This window comes from Hesperophylax consimilis, chromosome 15, assembly GCF_061612785.1.
Source record: "Hesperophylax consimilis isolate HC1 chromosome 15, BYU_Hcon_1.0, whole genome shotgun sequence".
Lineage (NCBI taxonomy): Eukaryota > Metazoa > Arthropoda > Insecta > Trichoptera > Limnephilidae > Hesperophylax > Hesperophylax consimilis.
Genome location: NC_142850.1, coordinates 14,963,482 through 14,978,068, shown reverse-complemented (window position 1 = coordinate 14,978,068; position 14,587 = coordinate 14,963,482). Strand labels below are relative to the sequence as shown.

Below are 14,587 nucleotides of genomic sequence, written 5' to 3'. Positions count from 1 at the left end.
ACCACATCCTATGCTGCACAAATTATCCATGCCTTTAATGCTCCAAGTGAATATTTAGAAGTGTAAAAGAAAAATGTTTGAAAGTAAAAAAAAGAGCAGCATTGTGCCCAATATTCCACTTACATTGGGAACACTGTGAAGAAGCCAAATTAATTATTCTTAATCATTGTCAGGGCTGGCTCTGAAAAACGGCACATGACGCTAGTAAGTTTGAAGTCCTCAAGGGCGCTGTATTAGGTATTGGATATTATTATTATGTTGGATATGGCTTTTGGCGCCTTGGCAAGTCGTCTCCGGAGCGGACTGTTCCAATTGCGCCTGCAGAGGCGCATTTATGTATATAATGGCCCGCCCGGGCCATTATATACATAAAAAATAAAATAAATGGTAAATCCTCATAATCATTTTTAAATAAACAAAAGTTAACTAAAAAAAAAAAGTCTACCGAATTGAAGATCATTATTATACTAGCGCAGACCTGTGAAAAATCACGGGAAATTATAATTGTAGGATTTGTCAATTTTCAATATAATGTAATTATTATTTTTTTTTTTAATGATTAACTAATTTTTATTATACAAAATTTTATGCATAGTACAAATATTTTGTAATATAATTATATTTTTTGTTGACAAATTACGAGAGACAATCTGAAAGTTACCTTTCGATGGAACACAAAATCATGAAATATGTGAAAAATTTTCTGATTACCTGATACCAGTAACGATAAATAAAGTGATGCTAACCGGTGCATGATTAATCACGGAGTGTCGTTACGTGCCGCGTCTCTCCCCACCTCTAGTCTCCTGGATGATGAAAGTATGAACACTATACAAGTTCATTCAACCAGATTTCTTAGATTGCCAGACTGCCAGAGTGCGTTAGATTTCAGGAAATCTAACCGAAATTAGTATGTATGATTATGCATTCAACGACCATAGAAAAACTGGGGCATTCTTTATGAGACTTCTACAATTTTTCATCATAATTAGTTATTGCATCTCCTCAACTAACACGTGAAAGGTATGTACAGCCCTGTAGCACTGATTTCCCCCCATATTATTATAGCAGAGAATAGGTTTAAAATTTTTTTAAATAATTTTACTCTTTTCAGTTTCACGAAACAAAAGATTTTCTTACATTAACCCCACAAAGATGGTAGGAAATTAAAATTCATTTAAAAAATAATTTTAAAATACTGATTAATTGGTACGCAATAAACAAATTATCAACAATGTGAATCATGATACTATCTGTGTTACAATTAGAAAATTATGTACATCGATCAAAGAGAAATCACAGGATCATTATTCACATTTAAATAAGGTTATTCGGCAGTATATCCTCATTGCATACCCCTTCGGGGACATGGAATTATTATTAGTAAAAATATTCGTATAGCGGATTTCCTATCAATTATACGGTTGTATATCCTCTCGGCGTACATATATTTTACCTCAATGAGGAAATACAGAATAATAATCCTTTGGGGGATCGAGCGTCCAAGGAATCAACTGACAGAGGGATCTACTGAACGGGGGGTCAACTGTTCGGATGATCTACTGTACGGTGAGTAACTGTCGGGGGGCCAACTGTCGGGGATCAAGAGTTGGGTCACCGTATACTTCAAGACTTTGAGGGCAATATTTGCAACTTTATCAGTGCATTTTTCAAACATCTTAAGGAATATTAATCCATTCCCTAGTAATCATGCTATTCGAAATACTTGACAAAAAATTAAGACAATTCTTCAAAACCCAGAAGAATGATGTTCATCATGTATGTAATATTTTGATAGATTGTACCATAATAGATCTCAGGAGATCTAGCACGGACGATCGATAAAGGCCTATGTCAATATGATATTGACTGAATTCATGATCTATGATCAGTTAGCAATATTTGCGAGCACGGTCTACGACAATAGATCAAAAAAAGACAGCCTAATTTAACGCGGCTGTCAGTTCAATTTTGGTTGACTATAATGTCGTTCTTTTTGGAACGGAAAGATGTGGGATAATTCCCTTTTTAGTACCAAAAAGTAGATACGGACTGTCAATGCATATTTAGGTTAGTATTTCAATTCAACATTCCCAATTTATTAATATTTTACAGAACTGTATGAAGTTCGAATGTCAAATACCTCCAGTGTTGCTAGTATATATCGAACACTTTACAATATCGGATCGATAGGCGAAACCACAGATGATTTTGCACTGACTTACCCAGCACGGTTGCACTATTGATACGTAGACCGATATTGGTAATGCAAATCGACATACGTTGGCAACACTGGCACATCTGTCTATGAATTAACGTCAGACGGCTACATAAAAGTTAAAAATACTAATAAATCGACATCATGTTGAATTGAAATAATACCATTAATATATTAATGCAGTCGGCACACACTTTTTGACACTAAAAAGTTAATTAGTTCATAAGGTATTTAGTTACGACTAACAACTTTTGTTCCTCCAAGTCGGAACGGAATCAATTGATCGCATCTCGATGGTCCATGGATCTTGTACACGATTTCTTATAACGAACGACATTATCCAAAAAGTTGTGCATATTGACAGCTTATCTGATACCTTGGAGGCCTTGCTAAAAGCAGCAACTCATGTCTATCGACTGTCGTAATCATATTTTGACAGTGCTCGCGAACATCGCTAACAGACCATAGATGTCATATCGACGTAGGGCTTTATGGATCGGTAGTTACGCCTATCGATACTGTAGAAAGAATGAATCTTTAAACAGAACCCGTAGAGGAAATCAAAAGTATCCGAAATATAAATAAAAACTAAGATTTTAAACTTCATGTGAAAAAACACACTGAAAATATAAACAGAATAAAATTAGGTTAAATAATTACTATATTTTCTGCAAATTATTTAACATTATTTTTTGTGAATAAATATTTTTTAAAAAAGGTCTTTTAATTTACACAACTTATTTGACTCACAGATATTCACATATAAAAATATTTTGTTACAAACTCAATCTAAGTAAATAACATATTTTATGTTAGTCTCACACGAGAGCTATACTCTCATAACATATGTACAAAAACCACTATAGGCCAAGCCCACATATATTTTGATAGTTCAGCACTCGTGTGTGACTAGCTTTAGTAGAATTTAAGACGCAGCAACAAACTGAGAAGACAGAAATAATATAATTTTATAATCTATATTTAAAATTTAAGAATTCTGTCGCATTTAGAAAATTTGATTGGTAAGGATACTACCTCTGAATAACATAAATCATTATTTTAGTTTTATATTTAATATTTACGTATACCCTTTTAGTGGAACACTTAAAATAAACATGAAAACACTCGAAACAAGTGTAATTATTGTACATGTCTACAAAACTTACTATGTATTCCTAGAAATATTTCCTACATTTATAAATATGTATTTGCAAAAGCCACTCTGATTTCTTTAAACAACATTTTTTTATATATATGTACACTGCCCTTCAAAAATTTTACATAAACAATAATACTGTAACAAAATGCAGTATTTTCTTATAAAATTATCCTTCATAAATTTAAATGCATAGTCCAGTTAACTAAAAAAGGGAAAACAATAACCGTTATTCTTAGAAGTAGATTATTTATTAAAGAGAACACAGAAAATTGGAAGAAATTATTATCGGGTTAGATGAGGTTTGGGAAAAATCCAATTGACACAAAATCAAGAACATAAGATGAAATCAAGTGTAGTAGATTATTAGTGTTGGTTCTCCTTGCAGTGTGCACAATTAAGATTGGTTTTGTTATTCCGTGGAGGCAAACCAATTTGTGACAGCTATTTCATTGATACTTTATTGTTTTGAAACCAGTTTTAAAAGAAAAATCAATGTGTTAAGCGAAAGGTTGGAGTTGTTGTAAGTATGATTGAAGTATAAACAACAGAAAACTTATTATTATTATTGTTTTGCTCAAATCAACTGTCGTACCGTTGTATCCAGCAATATTACAGGTAAAATATCTGTATTCCGCTTACTTCTGAACATGCGCAAATTATTGAAACAACACTTCGTTTCCACTTAATTACTACAAGAAACAACTACATACAGGGTTTTCCAATAAGAGGTGTTATTTTGAATAGCCCGCTATTTCGGTAGATGTTACTTTTGAAGCTGTCATTTTTTGACATTTGACAAGTAGAAACTACGCCATTTGACAAGTAGAAAATACGCAATTAATGGAACGATACACGCTTCAACAACGCATTGAAATTATTAAAATTCACTTGAGTGAATCAAATGCAAATCATCTTGAGTGATGAGGCCCATTTCCACCTCGGTGGCTTCGTCAACAAGCAAAATTGTCGCATCTGGGGCTCGGAAAGCCCAAGAGTTATTGTTGAAAAGCCTCTCTATCCTCAACGTGTGACTGTTTGGTGTGGTTTATGATCCGGCGGAGTCATTGTCCTTAACTTTTTTTTAAATGAGGCTGGAGCAACAGTTACGGTGAATGGATCGCTATCGAGAGATGATTAATGATTTTTTTTGGCCGGAATTGGATGGTATTGATCTGGACAACGTTTACATTCAACAAGACGGCGCTACGTGCCACACAAGCAACAAAACCATTGATCTTTTACGATTGATTATCAAAATAACACCTCTTATTGGAAAACCCTGTATTTACATCGGGGGAGATATAAAAACATGCAAAACTTTATTGTTATTAAATTATATACTTGTGTATATTATATACATCATATATTGGGTCCCGTATTCTTATTTTCTCCAGGCAGTGAGATTTCAGTATATACACATAAAAAAATATCGATCCCCACCATCGTGAAAACGTGCAAGAGCCGCCACTGAGTATGACGTTATCTAATTAACCATATTACATAGATAAAATATACTAAAATAAAACATGGTAAGTATCAACTATGGAAAATATAGCGTAATTTGAACATTAATGCATGTTGTTGCACTTTCCCCAAACATAGATGTTTCTTATAGTAATTATGTTGAAAAAAAGTGTTATTTCAATAATTTGTGCATATGTATTAAGAAGTAAGCAGAATTACCATATTTCATGACAATTTATTTAATATCAACGGTATAAATATACCATAAACTTTTGCATTTTTAAAAATAAATATTTTTATTCTGAAGTGCTTATCTTAATTCTGACATTTTATGAAATACAATGTCACTACACATTTATTAGCTAGTAGTTTGTACACAATCTAAAAAAAAGAGTAGATAATACAATATGAAGTACTTAATTAGTGTGTATTTACATTGACTATTTACAATAATGAATCTTACAGAATAATTAATTATTACAATTGACAAAAATGATACATTTTCATCAATCATATCACACAATCTTATGCCTATTAAGTCTATGTACATTGTGCAGACGTTATGAAGTTGTTTTCAAATTATCATCAGACGATTTAAACTTTTATAAATCTTTCTAAAATCAAAAATGCAATATCAAAAAATAATAATCTTCAGTATCAAGATTTCAAATAAATGAGATTCATTCAATGACAGTACAAAACTTATAGACACGTTATATACATCTCAAAATGGCAAGTAAAAGATACGGTAATTGCAGTCCTTACGATTATCCTTTTCGTCTTATGCTATTATCTCGTGTGTGATGAAAAAGCGTTTCCATTACACGGGAAACATAAACACGGGAGCAAGGAATAACAAATTCATGCAAATTGTAAGCGAGTCAGCTTATTGTCATCTCAACACACCCGTGATGTAGAATGTAGTAGTTGCTGAAACTTTTAAGTATGTTAACGCCCGTTATGTACTATATTTATTTGCTTCTTACACACATGTTCATTGAATGTCTAACTTTGTCATACATGAATGATTGTTTGAATTAAGAATTTACTGGATATGTAAGCATGTTTGTTACTTGAACTGTAAATATGTTTTTTACTTGCATGTGTTAATTTTTTGAGACAATAGCGCATCTACATGGTTGTAATGGCATTGGATTCATTTTAAAAAATTATATTAAACATGTGCAAATTTAAAAAAAATCTATACAAAAAAAGCACTATGCCTTATAAAAATTTCAATCTGATTTAGAAATCAACACTTTGTGATGTAAAATCAACTAAAACACAACACTATTATATAGTATCATCACTAATATCTCTATATTGTATGTAGTTATTTTTAAAATAATTAGTCTTTCATAGTATGTAGTACATAATAGCACTTTAGTGGCGACCTGCTTCGGGAATTAAAAGACCAAATCTCTTGAGATCGTCCAACGGGCGCACCGGTCTGCGTTCCCAAGCCTTGCGATGGAGAAGGCTCTGTGATTCGCCCTGCAGCTTTTCAAGTGCCCTGAAATGAAATGTTTGACTAGTTAAATACTCTGTACTAGCAGTTCTGTGAACAGTAGACCTCGCGTCCAAAAATACAAGTTTCCAATTTTCTTTATTTAATAAATCAAAACCAAAATTTCCTTTGAAATCTTAAGATTTGTAAGTAGGTACTTAAATACCTACCTACTTAATTATAAATCACAAATTTTATGTAAAAAAAAAAATATTTGGAAAAATAATACAATTTTTCCACACAAATGTCACTATCTTTCAATGATGATTGTTTTTCAAACTGTCCATACATAATAATAATATAACAGATACCATAGTCTTGAAAAAAATGCGAATAAGAAATGATTTCACTTCAAAATAATCTTTACTGAACCATTAACATCATCCTGCCACCATCTTGAAATGTAAACGGAAAGTACAAACAAATTTACAGACAGACGAAATGCAAAACGGTTGAGTTAAAACAGGACTTGGCTACGCTCAGTCAATAATAATTTTCAGATGGATGGGAATATCACAATGTGATAATAGGGTTGCAGCGACTAGGTAGAGATACCTAAATAACTGCAACGTTCTATGCTCTGAACAGAAAATATCAAGAACGGTGATTATTTTATTTTTATCTAGAATTCAAAAACTTTTTTTATGAATAGTGCACTAACTCTGTGCAAAATTTATGTAAAATTCAGGTAGGTGAAGTTTAAGGACGGGTTGTTTCGGAGAATTTGAACAATTCATCAAATTTCAACGTTCATTTTCAAGCTCTGTGAAAGATTTTTTCAAGTTCTGATTTTATTTCAGTTTTGTCAAGCAACTAGCCTACAATGATATAGTAACAGAACTTGAATAGGACTTTCACAGAACCCGAAAATGAACGTTGAAATTTGATGAATTGTTCAAATTCTCCGAAACAACCCGTCCTTAGAAATAAATAATCACCCAATGTTTATGTTTAGACTTACGGAATTCAATACTTTGTTTGTGTGAAAGCACTATGAAACAATACATGATTATTACTTCAATGTGACCAATTTTTAGAAATGGCAAATATCTGAAATGAGCTTAGAAACTCTCTAGCAAAGGAATATCGACATACCTAACTAAAATCTAGGGATTTTTGATTTCGTGCAAACTGATAATCTGAATTATAGTCACGGGATAAATAATATCGACTTTAAAGAACTTTTACTCTCAATTTGATGTTGTGAGTGGATGTTTTCTGCAAATAAGATATTTCTGTGTCCCAACGCTTGATAGGGTATGGTCAGTATCGGAAAAATATATAACTTTGCTGATTTAAAGGAAAACTAATGTAGTCAATTCATACAAGACCTTTTGACTCCTAGGCCCCAGACTGGTCAATGAATTTGATTATTTGTTCAAGAAAGAATTTCAACATGAAAATGTAGATCAACTTCACCCAAAGTAATAGAAAATTTACCTTCATTCGGCACACAGATCTGCCCACAACACATTTCATTCAGTTTACTTTTCAGTGGTGTATACTGTGCCTTTTGTTACGATTTTCTGCAGTTACAGGGTGCGCCAGAGAAACTTACTTATTTGAAAAAATTCCCGACCGTTGAGTTGGGCAGGTAGAGGGGCGGGAGGGGGCGCATCTGGAGGGGGACGTCCCCAAGTTTGTTTCCCATTCTCGTCAGTTGCCATTATGCTGCACACACAGCACGAAACTCAATGAATTTGCTGCAACAACATTTCCCCAACCGCCTCATCTCTCTCCGAGGCGATCTCCCATGGCCGGCGCGCTCTCCGGATTTGACTCCATGTGATTTTTTTTATGGGGTTATTTGAAATCCCTTGTTTATGTCGATCAACCACGGACCATAGATCACCTGAAGAACAACATTTGCGATGCTATTGCCAATATTCCGATTGATATGCTGAGAAGAGTGGACGAGAACTTCAAAAAACGACTTAACCAGTGTATGCGCTATGAGGGTCGCCATTTAAAAGATGTAATTTTTAAAACAGTATGAAAAAAAACTTGGTACATTGCATTTTCAAATAAAAAAAAAATTACAACAATAACTACAGTGCTTTTGTTTTTATTGAACTTTCAAATAAGTAAGTTTCTCTGGCGCACCCTGTATTTATTTATTCCACGATACATAGATATTAAAATGTTGATAAAGAAAGTAAACTAACAGAATATCGGGATATATCCGCTGCTCCACCCACTCGGCGATGGTGTAGGGGTCGCAGAAGTCGGCCAGGGAGTCGGTGGTGGCGCGGGCCAGAGAGGTAAGGGTGCGCAGCAAGCGAGGCAGGTCGGCCGACAGCTCCGTGATGCGCAGCGGGGCCGAGTAGTTGTGGCGGACATTGTAGGGCGTCAGCCAGGCTGGAAGAGAAAGGGTGAATATTCAGTCAATTAATTTTTTACCTTTCTATACAGAACACTCTCAGTAATCTGCCGGTCGAATAACCGACAATCACTATATCTTAAAATCAAAAGCTCAAAGAACACAAAATCATGTTCTATAATTCGCCGCTATTCATGTGTCAAATTCAGTAGTCTGCCGTGTGCGTGAACTTGGGCGCCAAACTCTGTTCACCAACGGGTTTGGTTAGGTTAGGTTACTTTTACACACTCAGTTACAATACTCCAGTCTAGTTTGCTCTACCTGTTCATTTTACCAGTCATTATTATTGTTTTAGGATATTTCAGTTCAGTCCTCCGTATATTCTACCAACTTTTTTTTTATTTTTTTTATTTTTTTTTATTTTAGCGACTATATAAAATAATTGTTACATACAAAATATAATGGTGAAATTAAGTATAAAATATTGTATTTCTTAGTCCTCCTCACTAGGGGGTCCTGTGCCGAGGCGGACTAAAGTTATTTAAATATGGTTTATTTGTCTTCTATGTCGTTTTTAGTGTCTTCTATGTCGTTTTTAGTGTCTTCTATATCGTTTTTAGTGTTTTCATTAGGGTTTTTTCATTGACCTCTTTTAGCCATATTTTTATTAATGATTTGTATTCATTAGGATTTTTTATTAGTTTTATGTCTTGGGGAAGAATGTTATGGAGTTTTGTTGCAAAGTATGTATAGTTTCTTTGTCCGAATGTGGTTTTATAACTTGGAATATTTTTTATATCATTTTTGTTCGATCTAGTGTTATGCATACACAGTCTAGTAGAGGATTTGTTATTTTTGAAGAGCTTCAATAATATATTTTTGGCATATATTTGCTGTACATTTGGTACGTCAAAGGAATTGAATATTTCAATTGAAGGCGTTCTAATTGGTACTTTCAATATGGTCTTTATGATTCCTTTTTGAATCGTATTCAGGTTGTGTAGGTACGTATGTGTAGCAGATCCCCATCCTATGATTCCATATTCAATTCGAGAATGACATAATGCGTAGTAGACCTTTTTCATATCCTTTTTATTTAATACGTTTCTTAGATTTTTAAAGAAATATATAAGGCTTGTGAGTTTTTCCGTAATACCTTTGATGTGTAGGTCCCACCTAAGATTTTCGTCGATTATTACTCCGAGATATTTTATGTTTTGTGTTTTTTCGATGACGGGGCAGTAACATTGTATATTATTTCCATGGCATTCGTGTAGTTTTAGTTCTAGTGATTTTATTGGTTGGCTCCTTGCGTTTATTGAAAATGTTATATATTTTGTTTTGCATTAAGGGTAAGCGAGTTGATTTTAAGCCAATTTTGAAGTGCACTAAGCCCCTTTTCAGCCTCATTAAATGTATCCGTCCAATTTTCTTCTTGAAATAATAAAACAGTATCATCAGCAAAACTGATTATGTTTCCTTTAATGGTAAGGTTAGTTAAATCGTTGATATAGATAATGAATAGGATCGGTCCCAGTACACTTCCTTGAGGGACGCCATAGTTTAAAGATAGTAGTTTGCTCTTTTGTTTGCCAATTTGTACTTGTTGTTCTCGCCCTGTTATATATGACTCTAATAAGTTCATTGTTGTTTCGGCCATTCCTATTTTTTTTAGCTTAGTTAGTAATAATGAATTTATTAATTAATTATTAATTAATGAATTTCCGAAATGGTTCTCAAAAGAACTGATTGACTTAATTTACGTCAAAAAAATATCGCACAAGAGGTTCAAACAAAGTCGCCTGGCTATCGATTATATTGCCTTTCAAAAAATGAGGGCAGAATGTAATAAGCTCTCTACTAAATGTTATAACAGTTACATGTGTGTTGTCGAAGGCTCTCTCATAGAGGACTCAAATTTCTTTTGGAAATATGTTAAATCCCAAAAAGAAAATGGAACTCATATACCTAGTACTATGTCATTCGATTGTAAACAATCACAAAATCTACAGGAAACTGTTAATCTGTTTGCTGAGTTTTTTGGTGGTGTATATGTTAGTAATAGTGTAGACAGTAAGTACTCTTGTTCTAATTTGGTTGAAAACCTTGATATATCTGACTGTACAGTAACTATAGAGGACGTTATGTCTAAGCTGAAGAGTCTCGATTCCCGCAAATCCTCAGGACCCGATAAAGTTCCACCTAGATTCCTAGTTAATTGTATGCATTCATTGTCACATCCCATACATAAGTTATTTATGAAGTCACTCTCATCAGGTGTGTTTCCTGACCTTTGGAAGTTTAGTCATTTGACGCCTATTTTCAAAAAAGGAAATAAGAGCGAAGTAACAAATTATAGGCCAATATGCATAATGTCTTCTTTACCCAAACTTTTCGAAAGCCTAGTACTAGACAAGTTGATATCTCAATTTAAACGAGTAATCTCACCAATTCAACATGGATTTATTAAAGGAAGATCAACGCTTTCCAATTTAATATTATACACTAATGATATCGTTAATGGCTTTATCACATCATATCAAATTGACTCCATATATACTGACTTCAGTAAAGCATTTGATAAAGTAAACCACAGAATCTTAATACGTAAATTAAAATTGTTGGGAGTGAGAGGGAGCATGTTTGAATGGTTTAAGAGTTATCTGTTGGGAAGGTACTTAGCGGTAAAGGTTGATTCATTCACTTCTTACAAATTTGCGGCATCAAGTGGAGTACCGCAGGGATCTCATCTGGGCCCAATATTATTTTGTTTGTTCATCAATGACATAGTAAATATTTTTAGCAAAGTCAAAGTTCTGTTATTTGCCGATGATTTGAAGATCTACAGAATAATTAAAGATGATAATGATCGCGCTATTTTGCAGTCGAATCTGAATAAACTATTTGCTTGGTGTTCAGAAAATGATTTGCAACTAAATATTAGTAAATGCCAGATTATTAGTTTTTACAAAGGTAAAAATCCTCTTCATTTTTCTTATTTCATTAATGGCGCTAATCTTCTTCGAGTTTCACAGATTCTAGATCTCGGTATCTTATTCCACGAAAGTCTACAGTTTAACTTACACATCGATGAAACTACTAGCGATGCAATGAGAATGCTCGGTTTTATTTTGAGAATGGGGGCAAAGTTTAAAAATGTGTTAACTTTAAAACATTTATATTGCTCATTAGTACGAAGTAAAATAGAATATAATTCAACAGTATGGTCACCGTTCTACAAAGTCCATTCTCAAGCCTTAGAAAAGGTACAAAATAAATTTCTTCGGTACATCAATTTTAAAATGAATATTCCCATCGAATTTATAAATTATAATAACTTACGTACCGAAACCAGACTTCTCAAACTATCGGATAGAAGAGTTCTAACTGATATATTATTTTTATTCAAAATTATCAAATCTCTCATTGACAGCCCTGAATTATTGGAATTAATTTATATGAATGTACCTGCCAGACAAACTCGAAGCATAGACACTTTTAAATGTAACAATAACCTCAATACTAACTACTCTTTGTACTCACCAATTCCAAGAATTCATCACCTTGCAAACAAATATTGTAAACTTATCGACATATTTGGTGTTAATAACTTTGAGAGTTTCAAAAGGCAACTAATTTTAGACCTTTTTGCTAGTTATTAACTTGTAATATTTATTAGCTTTAAAAAAAAGATCTTGTTTTCATACTTTGATTTACTAAACCATATTATTTTCTAAATACCTTATGAGTAAATTATATTTAGCTATTTTATTTATGTACATGTTACACTTAAATACATATACTGTCAACTTACTATGTAAAAGCCCGATAGGGCGTTAATAAATAATAAATAAATAATAAATAAATAAATAAATATTTTATGGTCTATTGTGTCAAAAGCTTTTTGAAGATCTATGAATAAAGCCAAACACTTTTTCCCTTCATCTATGTTTTTTATGGCTATGCTTGTTAGATTTTCTATGGCATCATTGGTGCTTAGATTTTCCCTAAAGCCATATTGGGATGGTGATAATAATTTGTTTTGTTCAAGAAAATGAACAATTTGCTTCTTCATTACAGTTTCCAAGATTTTTGAAAAGGAGCTTAAGAGACTTATGGGTCGGTAGTTATATATATCCTTTTTGTTACCACTTTTATGTATAGGTATAACTGTTGCTTTTTTAAGGCATGAGGGGAATACATTTTGTCACGTCTGAAGTCCCGGTTGATGTCCCGTCTGATGAGCATGGACCCTTGTCAATCACCAGGGCTATTATGGGGCTAAAGCAAGCAGGCATAATGTGTAAAAAACATTGAAGAACCTTGTTCATGTTGTCACGTCTGATGAGCAGGTTACGCCGGGTAGAGATTCGTCAGATGGATTGCGCGAGGCCATCCTCAATTAATCAGCATCCATTGAACGTTTAACGGAACAATTATGATTCATCTTTGTGTCACCTCGACAGCATGCTTGGTAATCCAGTGTAATCTCCAAGGAATTTCGCTTCACAAATAAAACCATTTTTTACTTTCAAACAAACGATTGTATATTTTCATCTCTTCAAGCCACAACACTCGAACAAGCACAGGCCGATCTCACACAGGAGTCTAAACGTTGGTTTTATGTTTTGTAAATTTAAACGGAAAGTCTCCGAAGGATATTAAGTTCAAGGTATCCGCGCGATCTTTTTCATTATTTTCCATATCACTCTTTCTCGCCCAAAAACCACCCGCCCCGCGGAATCGTCCTCCCGCGTATTGTTCCCAATCTACCTACCCGCGTAATTTTTGTTCGCCCGTCAAACCGATCGCAGGGCAGCCACCCGAAAAACTCTCAACAAAACAATAATCAGGCACTACCGTGGCAATCCAAACTTGCACAATTCTTTGACGTTACAATTTGTAGATATAGACAGATTGACCAAGTATGTCAAAGGGAAGGTCAGTTCATTTTGGAGTTGTTTTATTGTTTTATTTGAGATTATATCATTTCCCGATGATTTATTAACATTGAGGGATACAATTGCGTTTCTGATTTCAGTATTGGTTACATTAGTTAACTTTAATTTATCTATCTGGTTCATACTTTCCTTTTCTTCTGGTAAAATGCTAGTTTTTGGATGTCTGATTTGCTTTGCCAATTTTGACCCTATATTTGTAAAAAATTCGTTTACGTATTCGAGAATTTTGTCCGGATGCTTTTCGAAAGAGATTTGGGTATTTTCAATTGTTAGTTCATCTATGCTTTTGTTATGGGATGATTTTGCACTTGTAATTTCATTAAACTATCGCAAGTGTTTCTATTTGTTTCGTTCTTCAGTGGTATTTATTTGAATAAATTTACAAAATGGAGTTTTCTCGCAAGCGTAAACATGAAACTCAAACAATAAACCAGCAAAACCTGTTTTAATTTTTATCATATTTTGTATCGACACACTCTAATCTGGCGCCTTCAGTAATTGTTACAGAATAGTAAGGGAGTACTATACTTGTAACCCCATAATATATATCTATTAAAAAGCAAGTATATTTTGTCACATAGGAAGTGTTCAACTCAGAAACTAACTCTAAAATAACACAAAAGATATATTCACAAATCAAAAAGGTTACCATCAGTGTCTTAGAATAGTTTTTGAGTTAGAGCTGTATTATCTAACATGTATTGTTATTAAATTGAACAATAAAAAATAGTAGCTTTACAAAATGACAACATTGCAGTCAATAAATGAAGGTGGAAAAAGAGATATGTATTATAAAAACAATAAGATTTTTTGTTACCTTTTTGTCTAGTTGTTGATTCCAGATACTCTTTGACTTCAGACTCGGCCACATGAAGTCTGTAGGTCAGTTTGAAGAACGAGTTTCCTGCAAATAAATAATATTGATTATTATTTTACAACAACATGTATATATATTTTT

The 14,587-nt window shown here is 33.3% G+C and overlaps 2 protein-coding genes across 2 annotated transcripts in view; one reads left to right on the top strand and one right to left on the bottom strand.

Moving 5' to 3' along the window:
• The window catches only part of LOC149417359 (uncharacterized), a 239,074-nt gene that overhangs the window by 14,189 nt on the left and 210,298 nt on the right, over nucleotides 1-14,587 (top strand). The window lies entirely within an intron of this gene.
• The window catches only part of LOC149417361 (hexosaminidase D), a 106,955-nt gene continuing 98,061 nt past the window's right edge, over nucleotides 5,694-14,587 (bottom strand). Inside the window, exons 6-8 of the mRNA XM_089640236.1 lie at nucleotides 14,447-14,533; nucleotides 8,514-8,706; nucleotides 5,694-6,354 (exon numbers count right to left, since the gene is read on the bottom strand). Of these exons, the coding sequence (XP_089496362.1) occupies nucleotides 6,225-6,354; nucleotides 8,514-8,706; nucleotides 14,447-14,533 (410 nt within the window). The 3' untranslated portion in view covers nucleotides 5,694-6,224. The remainder of the gene's footprint in view (nucleotides 6,355-8,513; nucleotides 8,707-14,446; nucleotides 14,534-14,587) is intronic.